The following is a 20,522-nucleotide window of genomic DNA, read 5'->3' on the forward strand; positions in this document are numbered from 1 at the left end:
CTCCCTCTGCCTCTACCCCCCACCCGCCCCCACTTGTGCTCTGTCTCACTCACTCTCTCAAATGAATAAATAAAATCTTAAAAAAAAGATAAAAAACCAAGTTAAAAAACCCAAAGTATTAAAATGGAGGAGGTTAAATATTGAGTCGCCTTTTTTTTTTTTTTTGGCAATATGATCACTGTCCAGAAACTTTTGGACTCAGAACACTAAAGATAGTGGACAGTACCCAGGATAGTACTTGTTGGACTTAAGAAGGTCAGCTTTCATGATTCTTGGGAGAAGCACCATGATTTTATCATTTTCCTTCCGGAATAAAGGAGACTAACCTGTGGCTTGTGAGTGCTTGACATGTGGTTTAAAAAAAAAAAAAAAAAAAAAGACTGGCAATGGGAGAAGAGGAAAGAAGCTAGACCTTAATACATTGCCTGTAGAATGGAGAATTTGCTAGAAAGGCAGGCGTTCCATTCAGTGATCTGCACAAACCATTTTATAACTCTATGATAAGCCTCTAATTGAGGGTCAATATATGGTAGTATAGCTAAAGGCACAGACTTCCAATGTAAAGAGAAATCCTCAAGGTTGCCAACTTCTGCCTGGAAAATTGTGCATCTTCCTGTAAGAAAGACAAATGTCTAAAATCCTGTCTAGGAGCATTGCCTAACTACTCCCGAGGACACAGTGTTTACCTTCTGCATTTACAGGAAGCAGAGCAATACCTGTGTACCTTTGGTAGAGTCATAGAGGTAGGAATGTGGCTTGACCATCCGGAAAACTAGAGATCATAAAACTGATTGCCAGAAATATCAATATTGTTTTCTTTAAGTCATAAATTCAAGATGAACAAAGAAATGCTTTCAGAGAATGAAACCTGGTGACTTCCAACATTTTAGCAAAACTGAAAGTATCAAAAATGAGTGGACTCATTGTTTAAAAAAATCTTTTTGAGACCTTTAAAACAGTAACACGTACACTGCAGAAATTTTGAAAATAAAAGCATAAAAAGAAAAGTGAAAGTCACCTGTTTAACTACCATATAGATATAATCATTATTAGCATTCTGATGTATTTTCTGCCTTTCTTTTAATGTGGGTTCTGTATGTGTGTAGTACTCAGATACACACATATATCCACAAAAGACTGCATAAATATATATAAGTACTCATGTGTAGTTTTATTTTCGGGAATCTTCCATATTAACACTGGTTTTGAAGGAATCTTTTTGGTTCTTTTCAGTTTGCTGTACTAGAGGAAATAAACATCATAGCTCTAATGATCAATCCTATGACTTTAATATATTGATTGTTATGTTTTTTTCCTTATAAAAACTTAATCTGAGATATGCCAAAATTATAAATCAGCATAATCAGTGAATGTGAAGAGGGCTTCATTTTAAAACAATTAAAATTTATGGGGCGCCTGGGTGGCTCAGTCGTTAAGCATCTGCCTTCGGCTCAGGTCATGATCCCAGGGTCCTGGGATCAAGCCCCGCTTCGCTTCGGGCTCCCTGCTCAGCGGGAAGCCTACTTCTCCCTCTCCCACTCTCCCTGCTTGTGTTCCCTCTCTTGCTGTCTCTCTGTCAAATAAATAAATAAAATCTTAAAAAAAAAACAATTAAAATTTACAACAGTTTAAAGCAGCTTACCACAGGATTCTCTGTTGAGGTCATTTTAAGAGTGATTTTTCCTGAACGCGTGTGAAGTGTGGGTTAATTTACAGAAACCTAATTTGTGTACATCTTCTCAGGAATGGATCTTGTGCCTAAAGGTCACTACATCTGTACTTTTTTTTTTTTTTAAGATTTTATTTATTTATTTGACAGAGAGAGACAACAGCGAGAGAGGGAACACAAGCAGGGGGAGTAGGAGAGGGAGAAGCAGGCTTCCCGCCGAGCAGGGAGCCCGATGCAGGGCTTGATGCCAGGACCCTGGGATCATGACCTGAGCCGAAGGCAGACGCTTAACCGACTGAGCCACCCAGGCACCCCATTACATCTATACTTCTCACTTAACTGTTTCTCCATGCTGGAGAGGAAAAAAAACACACACACAAAATTAACTTAATTTTAATTTTGCAGTAAAGGAACATTTTTCCAACAAGCATCCATGTATAATTTTATTTGTTTCCTCAGTCTTCTGTATTGAGACCATATACGTTTTTCTGTCTTTGCCACCTGTTGGACGTTTTTAAAATATAGGGGTAAGGTATTGTTGTAAACAGATTAGGCATTAGGAACACCTACTGTGTTGCAGATGATATATTAAACACTAGAAATACATGGATAAATAAGACATAATCATAATAATGGCTGTCTTGTTGAAGATTTTCTGAGTGCGCCTGGCATCATTTATTTTGATAATCTCAGTTAATGCTCAGAACAGCCTTGTAAAGTAGATTCTATTATTATAATCCTCATTTACAGATAAGGAAGATAAGGCTCGGAGAGGCAAAATAACTTTGTCTAAGGACATACAGCTATTATCTGTCTGACTCCAGAATCAATTTATTATAGCGGAAAGGTTTTGGTGTTATAGGAATACAGAGAAGGTGTGTTTTACCTACCTTGTAGGGTTTTGGCCCTGTTCCTTAGGAAACAGAACTGGAAGTATAATCTGGGTGCTAAGGTTTTATTGAATGGTACAAACCCACAGCAGCAAGAATGAAGGAGAAAAGAGAAGAGGTGAGACAAGGAAAGAGGAAAGGCATTACTGAACAGGTCTTGACCTTGCAGGAAAACTGAACTAGTTGTCTGGTCGTGTGATAGATCTTCTAGCCAGGCCATGTGAAACTACCACCTCTTGAACAGTCCCATATCCTTTCTCTTACTGTCAAGGGTTAACACTTGGGGCATTAACACAACTTGGGCAGGGGTTGATACAACCCTTGGGCAGCTGCGGGAGAAGGCAGTTCCCATGCCCTGTGATGTAACATCTCATCTGAGTCTGGAAATGGCTGGATGAGCCACAGCCTCCATGGGTATAGTTGGGACAGACCCGGGGTTTTAAACTATGGCTCCCATTGCTGTAGAAAAACCCTTCATGACAGAGTTTCTCAGTAGGGGAGTGATGGCATCTGATCAATGTAGTTAAAAAATGGAAACTCAATTGTAAGGTAGCAAGACTTAAAGGGAAGGAGGAAGACTAATCAGGAAGCTATTGTAGTAGTTCTGCCAAGAGATGATGATGGCTCAGAATGGAAAAATATTAGTAAAAATGGTGACACGTGATGATCTTTGATATGTATTTTAGAGATGAAGCTAGTTAAGTTAAAGAGACTGAGTGGCTCAGTCAGTTAAATGTCTGCCTTGGGCTCAGGTCATTATCCCGGAGTCCTGGGATTGAGCACCAGATTGGGCTCCCTGCTTAGCGTGGAGTCTGTTTCTCCCTCTGCCTCTGCCCCTCACTCGTGCTCTCTTTCTCAAATAAATAAATAAAATCTTAAAAAAAAATTTAGGTAAGGGTAATTTACAGGTACATATATGGGAACCAAGGCATTTCTGGGCAGTCCCCTTTTTTTTGTTCAGTGACTGGAAAACCTGATCTTTCCTTGCATCCTCATTGCAGGGCAGCTAACTCATCTTCCCAGCTTGCCCATAAACTCCACTGAGTATGCCATTTTAACATCCTACTAAGACCCACACTGGGCTTATATTTCTATCTGGTATATCCTTAGTTGCCTCCCTCAGGCCAGCTCTGGTCTACAGTATGCAGTGGGTTTCAGAGGAGGAAAAGGAACCTTTCAGATATTCCCAGTAGCGCTGCCGTACTCTGTGCTCTGTTGGCCTCAGCATGTCCAGGGTCTCTGATAGCTGTGAGTTTGCCACAAGGGTGCCAGGCTGAAGGCTTTGTGGTGCTTAAATCTAGCCATGCTCTACTCATTACACTACATGCCTTGGCATGGAGCTCTACTCACAGGAAAGATACTTTTGAAAAAACTCATGCATAGGTGGGGTATGGGCTGGTGGACGCTCTGTCTCTTCGTCTCACTATTTTGGAAGGAGGTCACCTCATTGAACTCCAGAATGTGGCTGGCCCTCCCCTTAATCATAGGCCCAGAAATCCCAATATAGCGCTGCTGCATTACGGATAAGGGACTTAGGACCTAAAGTTTTAAGTGTCTTTTTCAAGGTCACATGGCTAAGAAGTGATGAAAGGCAAATTAGAATCGAAATCTCATTTAATTGTTTCAGAAAGTATTTCTTTCTACTGTAAACTGGCACCATGTACACTAGACAAAATATTTTCTATTACACACAGATCCCGTTCTCAGGGATGTGACCATCTATTAAGGGTGAAGGTGTATGGTGTATAAATGACTATACCACATAGTGATTGCACATGAGAGGCTCTGCATTTATATTTTAAAACTATTTGTCAAGAGAGCATTTATGTTATATAAGAAAAGCCATACATAAGAAAAATGTATTATCTACACAGATACATATATACATGCATACACGCTTTTACACACACACACACACACACACACACACACACTGCTTCGTGAAACCTAATTTCTTTTCCTTTACCAAATCTTTCTATATTTTACATAAGTCTATATGGTTAGCTTTTTCATGCTAGAAAGGAAAGAAAAAGTATATGTACTTAGTGAATAGAAGGGAAAAATTGATAGCAATTGTAGCTGAATATCAAGTCCTTATCAACGATATGTTGGGGGCTTGATGGAAGAGGTAAGAAAACAGGAAGGTTTTCTGGTATTTTCCTTATGGTAAGGATTAATTATAGCCGAAGTTATTTAGCAGCCGTTCTATTCTGTCCATTTTTAACTTTACTATTACTTTTTTCTATTGTTATTCTCCTTTTTACTTGTATTCTCCTTGATCCATCCTTCCCAAATAGGACATGTTTTCGTTGTCATTACTGTGATGAGTTTTTCAAAATATACTAGTGCTGATAATGACCTTTTTCATTACCCACATTGATATGATATCAGTGATTCATATTAGCATTTACTATCAGTGATTTAGGAGTTGGTAATGCAGTTTGTCAGTCAGTTTTAACCTCCCTCTCAATTGTATTTCTATGTAATTCCCTTCCTTAATTAGCTTTATAGTGGATAGGGACAGAAAATATGGATGAAATATTAGAAAATAAAAAGGAGTACCTTAACCGGATGTCCTGGAACCATTTATACTATTGCAGCGAAACATAGGGACTCTCTCCTATCTTAAGTAACAGGTAGTGTCTTCCATGCTAGTTATTTACTCTATATTTACATTAATGTTTTTAATGTTATGCTATATAACTTCTACGCATTTAAAATATCAAGTATATATTTCAACATATGAGAATCAATATAATACACCATATGAATAGACTAAAGGACAACACCACATGATCACCTAAGCAGATGCAGAAATCCAAACACCATTTCATGTTGTAAATGCTCAATAAACTAGGAATGGAAGGGGACTTTCTCAACCTGACAAAGGGTATCAATGGAAAACCTGTAGCTCATACTAATGGTGAGAGACTGAAAGCTTTCTTACTAAGATCAGAAATAGGACAAGGATATCAACTCTTTTTTTTTTTAAGATTTTATTTATTTGAGAGAGAGAGAATGAGAGATAGAGAGCACGAGAGGGAAGAGGGTCAGAGGGAGAAGCAGACTCCCTGCTGAGCAAGGAGCCCAATGTGGGACTCGATCCCGGGACTCCAGGATCATGACCTGAGCCGAAGGCAGTCGCTTAACCAACTGAGCCACTCAGGCGCCCCAAAGATATCAACTCTTGCCATATCTATTCAACATTGTAGGTAGGTCAATTAGGCAAGAATAAGAAATAAAAATAAGAAATAAAAATCAACCAAATTGGAAAGGAAGATGCAAAGCTTATCTATTTTTAAATGACAGTCTCCTTATAGAAACTCTTGAAGAACACACATACACTCACACACATACAAAACCATTAAATAATTAATCATTAACAAACAAATTCATCAAGGTCGTATGATATAAGATTAATATATAAAAATCAATTGTATTTTTATACACTAGCAATGAACAATCCACAAGTGAAATTAAGAAAACAATTCCATTTATAATAGCATCAAAAGGAATAAAATACTTAGGAATACATTTAACAAAAGAAATGTAGGACTTGTATGCTGAAAATTACAGAATATTTTTGGAAGGAATTGAAGAACGCTTAAATAAGTGGAAAGATACTTCACGTTCATGGACTGGAAGACTTCATTAATACTGTTAAGATGGCAATACTCCCCAAATTGATCTACAGATTCAATATAATGTCTATTAAAATCCCATCTGAATTTTTTATAGAAATTGACAAAGTGATTGTAAAATTCAGATGAAAATGCAAGGGACTCAGAATAGCCAAAACAATCTTGAAAAAAAAAAGAGGATTCACATGCTCAGATTTCAAAACTTGCAGCAAAGGCAACAGTAATCAAGATAGCATGGTACTGGCATTAGGATAGACATTTATAAATCAATGGAATAGAATTAAGTGTCTAGAAATAAAACCTAACATTTAGTAAAAAAAGACAATTCAGTGGGGGAAAGAATAGTCTGTTCAGCAAATGGTACAGGGACAACTGGATATACTACATGCAGAAGAATCAATTTGCTTCCTGTCTTACACCATATTAAAAAATTCACTCAAAATGGATCAGACTCCTAAATGTAAAAGCTAAAGTGGTAAAACTTTTAGAAGAAGATATTAACTGTCAATCTTTGTGACCTTGGATTAGGTAACAGTTTCTTGGATATGACACCTAGAGCACAAGCAGCAAAAGAAAAATGATAAATTAGACTTGATCAAAATTTAAAATGTCTGTGTTTCAAAGGATACCATCAAGAAAATGAAAATACAACTGATAGAATGGGGGAAAATATTTGTAAATCATGTATCTGATATTTGGTTAGTATATAAAATATGTAAAGAACTCTTTTTCTTTTTTTTAAGTAGTCTCCATTGCTGGGGGCTTGAACTCAGGACCCTGAGATCAAGACCTGAGCTGATGAGATCAAGAGTTGGATGCCCAACCAACTAAGCCACCCAGATGCCCCAGAATATATAAAGAATTCTTAAAACAGTGAGAAAAATTATGGCAACCCGGTTAAAAAATGGACAAAGAACTTGAAATTATTTCTGCAGAAAAGATATGTGAATGTACAATAAGCACATGAAAAAATGCTTAACATCATTAATCAGTAGGGAAATGCAAATCAAAACCATAATGAGATACCGTTTCACATCCATTTAGAATAGTTATAATCAAAAAGATGGACAATAACAATTATTGGGGAGCATTTAGAGAATTGGTGAAATCAGAACCCTCATATATTGCTTGTGCAAATGTAAAATGGTACCACCACATTGGCAGGTCCTCAAAAGGTTAACGTACAGTTGCTGTTACCAATGGGAGAGTCTGCATTGTGTGAATGGAGGTCTTGGTTCTTGGATTCCCCATGAAAGATTTGCGTGAGGATCCACACTCAAATCAAGGCGGCTGGAAGGAAAGTAGCAGGCACAAAGCAGTTTATGAAGGACAATTACACTCTCAAGGTGGGCGAGTGGGCAGGCCCAGAGGTGGCAACTGTACCGGGGTTAGGGGGTATCTTTTCTTTCTATGTTTGCATAGGTTGTGGGTCATAACTAGGGCAGTCTTCGACTTACATTGTTTCTAATCATCTAAGGGACTCCTACTGGTTGGGAGGTGGAGTTTTTGACCCAGAACTGTCATGGCCATCTTCTGCCATGGGGATAAGTCAGGGGTGGGTTGAAGAAACCACAATGTGAATATATTATAATGAAGCTATAGGTTACCCTGGGGGCAGAGATTGAAGAGGAGCGCGCATGTTCTGTACCTGTGACTCTTGGTCTGTCAGTGTTGGAAGCCGTGAGGCCAGGATGTTAAAAGCCACAAAGTCAGGATGTCATGCCCCAAGCTTCTAATGTGTCACCTATTTATTACCACCTTTGCCTCCAGCTCATGTCTGACTGCCTACTCTATCATTACCATATGACCCAGCAATACCATTTCTACCTATATACCCAAAAGAAATGAAAACACGTTCACACAAAAACTTGTATGTGAGTGTTCATAGCATCATTATCCATACTAGCCCCCAAATGGAAATAACCCAGATGTCCATCAAATGATGAGTAGATTTTAAAAATGTGGTATATCCATGCAATGGCATATTATTTGGCCATGAAAGGGAATGTCATACTGATACATGCTACAACATGGGTGCACCTTGAGAACAGCTAAGTGAAGGAAGCCAGACAAAAAAGGCTGCATATTGCATGATCCCACGAATATGAAATGTCCAGAATAGGCAAGTCCATAGAGACAAAAAGTAGATTAGTGCTTGCCTAGTGGGAGAGGATGTGTAATGACTAGTAATGTGTATAGGGTTTCATTTTGGAGTGATGAAAATATTGTGGCATTAGGTGTAGTGGTGGTAGTTTCCGAATTTGTGAATATAGTAAAAACCACTGAATAGTACCCTTTAACATGGCAGATTTTATGGTGTGTGAATTTTATCTCAAGAAAAGGAAAATTAATTTTCTTTAATGTCTTAAAAGATCATTATTTGGTGATCTTTGGGGGCTGCTGTGGCATTAACTCATTATTCTGCAAACTGGTAAATTTATGGAAATGATTCTCTAGTAATCCAGTAACAGGGTAACCAAAGAGTGGATGAGGGAAAACTTTACTTTCTGAAAATTGTAACTAATTAATGGTAGAATATCACCATGTTGCTACACCTACTAGAATAGGCAGTGATGATTCTTGGCAGCTAATGAGGGAACGTGATACTGAATGGATCAGACTACTACTATTGGAACCCTCAGATCTATCTTAATATTACTGAAAGACTGTCTCCTGCCTCCAGCTTATTGAATCAGACAAGGGATTTTCTCCCTGGGGGTTCTCATTCACTTCGTCTTCCGGAACTCCTATTTTAGCTTGACTGCATCTGGCAGCCTTTGTTAGAAAGTTTGGTTTAGGGCAGGATGGGATTTGTGCTTCTATTTTTCTTTTTTGGTTTTCGTGTGATTCCTGAGAGGACACCGGGTTTTATGACTTTACCAAGTCATCTTTTTTTTTTTTTTTTTAAGATTTTATTTATTTATTTGACAGAGACACAGAGAGAGAGGGAACACAAGCAAGGGGAGTGGGAGAGGGAGAAGCAGGCTTCCCGCTGAGCAGGGAGCCCGATGTGGGGCTCGATCCCAGGACTCTGGGATCATGACCTGAGCCGAAGGCAGATGCTTAACGACTGAGCCACCCAGGTGCCCTTTACCAAGTCATCTTAAACCCAAGAGTCTTTGGGCACTAAGTCAATAGACCAGGTGAGAGATAATCAAGATCTGAGCTAGGGCAGAGGCCGTGTTGACAGTTTTAACAGGACAGATTGATTTGTTGCCTGGGGATATTAGTCAGGGCGTATAGTAGGGGCTTCATTAATGTTTGTTGACTGTGGAATGAACATAAGTGAATTTGTCCAATTTTAGGGTTTCATTGCAATATTGGTATGAATTATGCCACTTTGGTATGAATTGTAGCCCACACCTAAAGTTCCAGTGCATGAATTGAGCTTCTGGAGGAGAAGTTGCAAACTGGTGGCTGATGGGTCTAATCTAGCCTGCAACTGTGTTTTATTTGGCCTTGATGTTTTGTTTTGTTTTGTTTTTCCTTTAATTTGTTGCCAACGTTAACAAATAGTAAGATTTCACATAAAAACTGGGTTTTCTGGCTTCTCTCGAGAAGGCAGATCTGGCAACACTGGGCTTACCTTCCCTTGTGCAACTCAGCTGAAGCTGAATAGTGACTGCATTAGACCCAGGCTGGCGCTGCCTCTGCCACTCACTGCCCTCTGTGGGCATTTGAGTTTGTGACCCGTGCTGCCGTGGTTTCAGGCGGCTGTTTTATAAATCTTACATTGTTACTTTTAATTACCTTTCTTCCTATATTAATAGCTATTTAAACATACCATGTGATTATGACACCTGTCTCATTAGAAAATAAGTTCTGTGTTGGCCATAAGTGTGTCTTCTAGATATTCTCCATGGTGCTGGTATCATGCCTTACACACTGTAGGGAAGTATTTATACATCTCTGCTCTGATTTGGCAAGGTAATCGAGGAAGCCCAGTCAGTATACCATGGCACTCAAGACATTTTTATGATCCAACAAAACATCTTGACACATTGGTTTGGAAATAGGTATCTCTGTTATTACCATTTTTAAAAAAAAGATTTTATTTATTTATTTGTCAGAGAGAGAGAGAGAGCATGAGCAGGGGGAGAGGCAGAGGGAGAAGGAGAAGCAGGCTCCCCACTGAGCAAGGATCCTAATGCGGGACTTGATCCCAGGACCCCGGATCATGACATGAGCTGAAGGCAGACACTTAAGGGACTGAGCCACCCAGGTGTCCCTGTTATTATCATTTTGAAGAAATGACTTGTGTTTACTAAAGATAATTCCTTCCTCTTATTTTTTGTTTTTTAAAGATTTTATTTATTTGACAGAGAGAGTGAGAGCAGGAACACAAGCAGGGGGAGTGGGAGAGGGAGAAGCAGGCTTCCTGCTGAGCAGGGAGCCCAATGCTGGGATCATGACCTGAGCTGAAGGCAGACACCTAACAACTGAGCCACCCAGGCGCCCCTCCCTCCTCTTATTTTTATTAACCAGTTGTCTCAGACGATTATAGGGTTCAAATTTATTAAATTATTCCATTGTGGGGTTAATAAACAACATTTTGGATAATAAGTATTTTCTTGACCATATTAATTAATGTGGACTGAGTTACGTCTTATAAATATTTCCCATAGGTAAATGCTTACAGAAAATAAGTGGAAAGAGCTGAGCTCTTTATTGGGTTAGTCCTTGTCAGAAACGATATAGGAAAATGAATTAAATATATATGTTATTTGATGATACAAGTACAAAGAAATAAAATAATTGGTGGTAATTTTAGAAGTATAGGAAAGAGCTGTGTTGTGTGCATGTGGTTGAATTATAGAGCTTAGTGTAAGAGGAAGTCATTGAGTCAGTTACTATACAGTTTTTGAAAATTATTTCATGAACACAAACCATATTTGCTTTAGCCCCACATTAGCCAATTGGGTAAGGACTTTGAATGTCAAGTTTGAACATTGTAAATGTTGGTTTCATGCCATGTGTATTTCTTAACCCTTATTGTGCGTTTATTTTTACATTAGGTGAGAAATTCATCCACACTTCTTTTTAGTACCTTGATCACAAGAATATTTGGAGTTAAAAGAGGAAAGGATGAACTCTCCAAAAAAAATAGGTAAGCTTCATCTAATGCTAACTTTACTTTTTACAAAATATTGTCCTGGCCAAAAATAATTTTTGGAAATTTGCTTACTTTTATGGATTCATCTAGAGCATAAAACTATTAAAATGCTATAGTAAATTAACGTAGGCTGCCAAATTCTAAGCTCTTCAGCAAAAATACCTACTGTTTAATAAGTGGACCTTTCAAAGCAACAAAAATACAGCAAGGTAGAAAGGGCTGAAATATTGAGCTTGTTTCTCAGTGCAACAGCTGAAGTTTTTTTTTTTCTTTGCATCTTCAGGTATTCCTGAAATGTCTAAGTTGCTTTTTCTTGATGTGTTAACCAAGTACTAGCTTGTGTAGTATCTTTGCTTTTTTGCATTAAACTCTGTAGCCAAGGGGAGCAGTTACAGATAGATGTTGGCCACATGGAATAAACAATGCTTGTTTACTTTTAGGTCTTTAGTGTTATGGTTTTTCTTTAAGATGTTTTCCTTTTAAGATTTTTTTTTAATGTCTGGAAGGAAACTTATTGAAACAGTTTAATTATGGGTAATTTTTAGATATAATGCACAAGTTCCGTTTGTTGGTTTTTAAAGAAAAGTTTTGAATAGTTGTTTCTTCAGCACTTGGGAGGATTTGATGGTAGTCCAGTGGCCAAGTGCTGACACTAGATGTCACTGTCGCTGCATGTTTAATTACTTTCTTTACTTCATTTAGGATCCAATTAGGCCCAGTACTTCTCTTAATGATCTATAGATAAACTAAGGCCCCTGTTCCTCTCCTACCTAAAAAGGCTGATTATCACAGTTTTTAATTTAGGTTTTAAGCTGTTACTTGTTAAAATATTTTCTTGTGATGGAAGTGAGTTTTAGGAATTAGAAAATGTCATGGAATAATTTTATGATGCACTGTTGATAATTCGAATGAAACCTACTGATAGTTCTGAATTGTCATTTAAATTGCTACTTATCACCCTATGAAATTCAAATATTTAAAAAGAAAGTAACTGGCTATAAGTGTGAATCCCCTGAGTGTATTCAGGAAATACTGGAGAGTTGTTGTTGTTGTTTTAATCAAGTTGTATTTTTAAAATAATGCTACCATTAGTTTGAAAGGATGATTACGATTTTTACTATTAGCCAGTTTCTAAAGAAGTTCTTCCTCTCTGTAGTTTGAAATCACTAATATTTGTTTCTCCTTAGCTTTCTTTATTTTGTTAGTAATTCTAAGAAGTATTAAGGTTTAAAACAGTTTGGTCATGTTATAAGGCCATGATAAATAATGGCATAAATAAAATATGAGATAATTAACAGTGAAATTAATGTTTAAAACTGAACGTGACAGTGAAGAAATGCTCTTTTCCCTTTTACTTTTTATAAAGTGAGTGATTCTCAGATGTGTATACAGATTTTACTATGTATAGGAGAAAATCATCAGATTCATTCCATTTAGGTTACGTCTGAAGGAGGGCGGAAGAATAACACAATGAAACCACCCTGCTTTTAATCATTTTGCCAAAGACATGCTGATGGGAGCCACCATAATAAATTCATTCTTCTTAAATAGGGAACGTTACAAAATATGTAACGTTCCTAGAAAGAGGGAAATGGAATATTCATATAATTGTTTTAAGTAAACGTGAAAGGTGAAATGAAGGAATTAAGAAATTAATAATTTTTTTAAATGTGATGAACATTCTTGGTAGGAAAGAGTCTTTATTTTAATAATCTGAAGATTGGTCTAAATCAGTATGTATACAAGGCTTCTGTTCTCTGTAAGACTATATTTCCTGAAGCATCCACTAGATTTGCTGTGCAAAACCTTTAGTGTCTTAAATTAGCCATTATTTGTAGTGGTTATTCTAGTTGTAGTTTGTTTAATTATGTCACTTTTTGTTGAAATGTTTATAACCCTGTTCCCTACAATATTAACTCCCTGAGGGCAGAACCTTTCCCATCTATTCTGTATATGTATAATGGGCACTTTAAGAATGCTAGTAATAATGATGTCTCGTTGGTTGGTTACTCAACCATCGAATAACAACACTCAGCTGATGAGACCTCACAGGCCAGTTAAGTCTACTTTCGTAGCCACAGATTGTTCTGCACACCGTCTTGCAAATGTGTGCTCTTGGTCAGAAGGGAACTGGTCATAAAAAGAACATCTGCCTTTTCCCATCTAGTGGGGAAAAAATGGCTATCCTGGTGTAAACAGACTTGGTTTCTAGGCATTTTGCTGCTGCTAGAGATGACCTTAATAGACTCCCTTATCCTCTTTGTACTTCAATTTCTCCATCTATGTAACAGGTGTAATAAAACCCGTGCTCTGTTCTCGTAGGGCTATGGTGGGGATAAAACAAATGATTAACTGTTCATTTTCTTTTAAAATGTTGGAAGTCACGGTCCTGGGTGGCTGTCAGTTAAGTGTCCGACTCTTGATTTCAGTTCAGGTCATGATCTCAGGGTCCTGAAATCGAGCCCCGAGTGGGGCTCCGAGCTCAGCATGGAGTCTGCTCGTCCCTCTCCCTCTGCTCCTCCCCTGCTGCACACGGGCTCGCTCTCAAATAAATAAATAAAATCTTAAAAAATAAATAAAACGTTGGAAGTCCTACACAATTAGAGTTTGCTTTTTTTCTGTTACCACTTCTGTTAAGGTGCTCATCCCATCATCTTAGAGTTACACTGAAATTTTTGAGGACAGAGTCAGTGTCTAACCCATTTGTATACCTGGTACCTACCGTACGTGTGGCATAAAATAGGCACAAAGAAATAGTTACTGAAAGAGCAAGTAAATTTTGTTACTAGAGAAGAGATAAGAAATCTGGTTTCTATTCCCTGCCTTTGTTGCCATATAGCCACGATAACCAACTGAGACAAATTAGTTAACCTCTCTGGGCCTTGGTTTTCTCCTCTAAGATAAGAGATTTGGACCATCCTGGAGGTCTCTTATTTTTGCAAAATACTAAGCTAAGGCTTTATGTAATTGTTACTAAAATTGTGGGTTTGGTAAACCGCTCTATTCCCAGTTCCTAAAACAGTACCTGCCTTGTAGTATGGGCAAGAAGTTCCCTTTTCATATGTAAAGAAGGGAGCAGGAGGTTCTGCATCCCCATTTATAAGTATGTAGAGTGCTGCACTGGTAATTGTTGGACTCTAGAGCTCCTTAGTCTTGTTCTAGATGTGTTTCTTGGATTATGAAGAATGAGAAAACTTAAGTTTCACTTGGTTTTTTGAAATAATGTTACAATATTTTAATTTGCTAAATCTCTTTTCCTTTCCCTTTATTACCCCCTGTCTGACTTGGCCTGACAGAATGAATCTTTGATCTCACGTAGAGGCAGAGCCTGCACAGCTCTGTGATCTGGGGAGTGTGCTGCGCTTTCCAAAATGGCCTCCATCTGCAGTGTTGTGAGTGGGCGCCCCTTGATAGTTCCTTGTCCCTTATAGGACAGGAGCTAAACCAGTGTGATCTTTAACTCTAGGTCTTTCTCTTTAGCCCCTGTGGGTATTAACCTTCAACTATTCTAGTTTCAGGTAAATGACAGATGTCAATATATAGCAGTCTGAGAACTTTATTTTAGATTTTGCCAAAGCTTCATTTTCATCCTCAGTTTAGAGAGTATTCTATAGCTCTTGCTTTCTCTTATTTTATTTTATTTTGTTTTGCTTTGTTTTATTGTATTTATTTATTTATTTGAGAGTGAGAGAGTATGTGCACACATGCATGCAAGTGCGAGAAGGGGCAGAGGGAGAGAGAGATGTTTTTTTAATTCTTTTTTTTTTTTTTAAGATTTTATTCATTTGACAGAGAGAGCACAAGCAGAGGGAGAGAGAGGGAGAAGCAGGTTCCCTGCTGAGCAAGGAGCCCAATGCGGGACTTGATCCCAGGACCCTGGGATCATGACCTGGGCCGAAGGCAGCCGCTTAACCGACTGAGCCACCCAGGCGTCCCAAGAGAGAGATTCTTAAGCAGGCTCTGTGCCCAGCACAGAGCCGGACACAGGGCTTCATCTCAGGACCCTGAGTTCATGACCTAAGCCAAATTCAAGAGTTAGACACTTAACCAATTGAGCTACCCAGGTGCCCCTCTCTCTTCATTTTAAATCAATTAGTCAGCCAATGAGAATTTGTAAGCATGTGTCATGAACTCATTATTGACACAATAGAGGAGTACACGAGAAATATAGAACTCGGACCTCGCTCAAGGAGCTTACATTATAGCTAAGGGAACAAAAATTGTTATTTGCAAAAGATACGAGTAGAAGACAATTTATAATAAGTGGCTGCATAGTGTGCCATGAGTAATAGATGCACTAGAAAATCATTAATGGGAGAGTTGCATGGACTATTTGGGGGAAGTAGTGTTTCTTATAAAGCTTTAGGAATGAGTAAATTTGGGGTACATGGAAACAGGTAGGTTGAAAGATGGAACAATAGAATAATCTTGTTTTTTGTGTTGTTAAGTTATAATAATCTCTGTTCTGTCTTGCTAGAGAAAGCTCATATTTAAATTGATAGCTTGGGATGGTTTAGCACAATTTAAGAAAAATATGCCTATAAAAGCATCACCAGGTCCAAGTAAAATTATTTCTAATGACTGCATTAAGAGATGTTGAACTGTATTTATTTTACTTTCCTGGGTGTAAACTACAGATAATTATTTTAGTTATTTCTCCCAGTGTCTTAGTTATATAGGCCTAGAAGGATCCTCCGAGGGGCATCTGATCTGGTCCAGCCTCTGCTTATAGATAGAATTTGAAGCCGTTTCCAGACAAACTGGCTTCTCTCCTGTTCTTCATGTTTTCTAGGAAAAGACATTCCACAAGTTTCTGTGGTTACCCACTCCATTGTTTAGGAAATAATTGGATTCTCAAAACTGAAATTGAGAGCTGTAGGGCAATTGGGTTTTTATATTTTAGAGAATGTAATTATTAGAATTCAGAATAGCTTATTTGCTTTGAACTATATAATAGTTTGCAGCAAGCACTTATTTGGCCAAACTGAAAATCAGAATTTTCTTTGACTGTGGCCAGGATAATCTTAACATCCTCAGACCCAAAGGATTTTCATTTTCTCAATTTAAAAAGCGTTTATTGTGTGTTTACTCTGGGCCAGGCCCTCTGCTGGGCACTGAGATCCAAAGATGAATCAGACTTGTGCTTGGCGCTGGGGAAACCCGACAGTCTCATGAAGAATACCTGCGGTTATCTGCTGCACTGCAGTTTCTGTTCCACGGGTGCAGAAGGAAGGGGGTAGCATATCTTCAGTGCCTGTTTGTGTGTTGGCATAGCTAGACCCTCCTTTGTGCATGTCTAAGTTAGCCTCCACAATAGCCCTGCAAAGTGGATAGTAATCCACATTTCACAGAGAAGTAAACTAAGGTTAGTTGGTTAGATGTAGTTATTTGCCCGAGGCCAGCCAGCCAAAAAGTGGCAGAACTAGAACACAAGTCAAGTCATTTGCAGAGTGCATACAGATTTACACACCGATGCACATAGCCCTTCATGATCAGTGAGTCACCTTTTTAGAGTCTGGCTTTAGGTTTTACATCGTCATTGTGGGAAATGAGCCACTTCACCTAAGGTCTCAGTGTAGAGTAAGAATCTCCCATCTCCTATGTGGCTGGTTGATTTTAAGAGGAAAGGTGGGAGAGGACCAATGAAGAAGTTTGTTTTGAGGTGACTATGAGACCCTTTCTGTGGATGGTGGAAGACTTTGTGTGCCTTGGTCCCATGGATATTCTCTTCCTAGGGAACTTCATACTCTGTTTTCATGCAGACAGAGGTGAGGGAGGAGCAGGTCACAAGGCTTCTAATGTCCTACTATAGCATCAGGAATGTAGAAATCTTAGTTTTCTGGTTGGCGAGTAGGGGATGAATTAAATTACCTCAATAGGATATCCGTGTGGCCAGTAAGACATTTACCACCTGTGTTTGATGATAGTTTAGTGCTGTAGGGAGAAGATTTGGGGGTTTTGTGGTGATGATTCTTGTCTAAGGTATGATGTCTTCTAGGCTTAACCTAATGTTTTACAAGTCTGTGCTTATATTTTTCATTCATATCTTTAACAAAAATGATAGGGGCGCCTGGGTAGCTCAGTTGGTTAAGTGTCTGCCTTTGGCTATGCTGGGTTGGGCAACCTGCTCCATGCGAAGTCTTCTCTCTCTGCCTCTGCCCCTCCCCGCTGCCCCCCCACCCCGGGCTCAAGCTAGCTTGCTCTCTCTCATGCGCTCTCTCAAATAAGTAAATAAATAAAATCTTTAAAAAAATGATAGCTGTTACTAGTTTTTATCTTTGAGAGGACTTAAGGTGAACATTGAGGTGTGGAAAAGTTGAGCGATTTGCTGAAGGTCACACAGGTATTGCCAGAAATGAATTTAATGATTACTTTTAGCTCACAGTAAGCTCAACTAGAACATTTTTTAAAAACCAGCTGATTATTTATAAGTGGAGTTTCTATTGGCAACAGTAATACTAGTTGGGATTCAAGTAATTTGAAATTAAATTAAGAGCCCCAGTGTTTTGATATGGTCTGGAGGTGTCATTCATGCATTTTCCACAGTTGTTCAAGAACATTCAGTCTGGTTCTTTAGGCCGAGTTGATAAATGAGTATTTTTGGAGACTGAGAAGTAAAGTACAAGTCTTGTGTAACCCTTGTTGAGAAGTCCTTAAAATCAGAATTAAGTCTATACCGACACTTTGGCCTACTGCACAGTTTCAGGTTTCAAGTTTTTGTTCATTCTTAGGTTCATGGATCATAGGTAGGAAAACCACAAATAAAAATTTTAACCAAAAAGGAGCTCTTAAAAAGAAATATGTTCATGAACTTGAAGTGGAATTAGTCATTGTGTTCTTAAATATTGACTCTTGCGTGGACCAAGTAATCTTTGTTCCTAAGTACTGCCTCAGGCCATTGCCTTCTTTAATAACTAAGGCATTGTTGCTTTAGTTTGAGCATGTTCTATGGAATTTTGGCAATGCATGCATCCTCTCTCTGCATCTTAGCAAAAGCATGAGTAAATATTTTTTCTTAGCTTTGGTATTTTTGTAGCTTACATTTTATATGAACCAGACTAATATAATATAATACCAGGATTACATAATTTAAGACGTCAGGATTGCTTCCAGGACTATGAGATAAAGTCTTCCTTTATCAGGGGGTTTACAAGCAGTATTTGTTACTCATTCAATACCTGTAGAGAAATACCACAGAGCTATTTTCCAAATGAGAAAATGGAGTCAAAGAGGTTAAAGCCAGAGGGGATAGTTTTCTTTAGAACTTGGATAACATTTTTTCCTTATTCAGAGCTTGGTCTTTACAACTGCTGATTTTAGTAATGTATAGGTTTAGAAATCCCAGGAATTTCCAGTTACTCTTGTCACACACCAAATTTTTTAATATAATGAATAAAATTTTTTCATTGAATACTTATTGTACCTTGGCACTCTAATATATACAGAAGTAGTTTATAACACAGTCTCAGACTCCAGGGAGTTCATCATTTATTGAGAGATAAGACCAATGTGAACTAATTTAGGAAAAATGAGTATCAAACTCTCTAGTACTATCTGGGGGTAGGGGATCAGAGGGGGATGAGGTTGGGCTCCACCGAGGAATCAGGGCTTAATCTACACTTGAAAGAATGGGCAAGATTTGGACAGGTGGAGAGAAGGATATGATGGAAATATTCATTCCATTCTTGGAGCAAGGATTCATTGGCCACCTATTCTGTTGTAAGCATTAATACTAGGTTTTGGGGCTATATCATTGAGTATAACAGATATGCCAGGGAGGCTAGTTTGAATTATACATAACATTAGGAATCATTTAGAAGTTTTTGTATTGTAGTATCCCATAATAAAAGCATTGTTTTTGGAATCATTTGAGAAGAGATTACATTCTGTGTCCCTGGCAGGTGGGATTGGAGAATATGATGCAAAACCCTGGAAGAGAGTTACTTAAAAATAACTTGTAGTCTCTTGTAGATTGTTAAAGCATAGTTCTAGCGTGGTGTGGTTATTTTGGCATTTATTCTTTTTGTTATTTCTCACATAACAAAAAACTCACTAAATGAGTAGTGGCCATATTAGAAGGGAATATATCTTACGTTTTAAAGATTACTAATTTCCTCAAGACACTGAAAGATATTTAGTGAAAAGTAGATTCTAGAGTCAAGTAACTTTCAGAAACATTGAATTAAATAAAAATTTCTTTATGACAGAATTTCTCAGGACAGTTCATATGCTATATTTTATAAATCTTCAGAAGTGTGATATAACATGCAGTATTTCCCCAAATTATTTGACCATGGAAAACTCTCTCTGTCTTTTTAAAAAGATTTAATTTTTTTTATTTGAGAGAGGGGTTGGGCAGAAGGAGAGGGAGAGAGAATCTCAAGTGACTCCGAGCTGAGCTTGGAGCCCAACAGAGGGCTTGATCTCATGATCCCAAGATCATGACCTGAGCCAAAGCCAAGAGTCAGACGCTTAACCCACTGAGCCACCCAGGTGTCCCTCTCTCTATTTTAAAGAACATCTATTACCATCTTGTGTTCCATCCGACATAGTTAAGGGTGACTGCTGTGGGGTTACTGATAAAGGCAGGTGGAAGGCACGTTTCTGATCATTAGGAGCAGCACCATCTGTGAAAAAGGAAGATACTCATTTCAGATATATCTCGGCAGAAACAGAAAAAATCAGTTTCAGTTGCAGTTAGATATACTATAAATTACCCCAAGTTATCAAATAAAAATTCAAAGTAGCATCCTAACATATAGTAGGTAGTGAATAAATATGAATGAATGAAAAAAAATTTTTTTAAGATTTTATTTATTTATTTGACAGAGAGAGAATGAGAGATAGCATGAGAGGGAAGAGGGCCAGAGGGAGAAGCAGACTCCCTGCTGAGCAGGGAGCCTGATGCGGGACTCGATCCCGGGACTCCAGGATCATGACCTGAGCCGAAGGCAGTTCCTTAACCAACTGAGCCACCCAGGTGCCCTGAATGAAAATTTCATAATCTTAGACTCTTTCAAGTCTTATGATATTTAAAGTGCCTCTTCGGGAGAAAGAACTTTATATTATACATGAGAATCTTCTACCATTTTGTCAGAAGATGTCCATTTTCCCAAATCATTGGTGTGGGGATGAGGTCAATTCCAAACCATTGGAGTATGATGTGTGTGTGTGTGTGTGTGTGTGTGTGTGTGTGTGTGTGTGTGTGT

The 20,522-nt window shown here is 38.2% G+C and overlaps 1 protein-coding gene across 10 annotated transcripts in view; it reads left to right on the forward strand.

Annotated features, from left to right (window-relative positions):
• THADA (THADA armadillo repeat containing) overlaps positions 1-20,522 on the forward strand; it is a 323,626-nt gene that overhangs the window by 83,500 nt on the left and 219,604 nt on the right. For all 10 annotated transcript variants that reach the window (XR_012379840.1, XM_073897790.1, XM_073897791.1 and 7 more), the window contains exon 26: positions 11,216-11,307. Coding sequence is in view for 9 of the 10 variants with exons in the window: in XM_073897790.1 (XP_073753891.1) it covers positions 11,216-11,307 (92 nt within the window). In the remaining variant the exon portion in view is untranslated. The remainder of the gene's footprint in view (positions 1-11,215; positions 11,308-20,522) is intronic.

This window comes from Callorhinus ursinus, unplaced genomic scaffold (genome assembly GCF_003265705.2).
Source record: "Callorhinus ursinus isolate GAN/ISIS: 27379988/994484 unplaced genomic scaffold, GSC_fseal_2.0 scaffold10, whole genome shotgun sequence".
Lineage (NCBI taxonomy): Eukaryota > Metazoa > Chordata > Mammalia > Carnivora > Otariidae > Callorhinus > Callorhinus ursinus.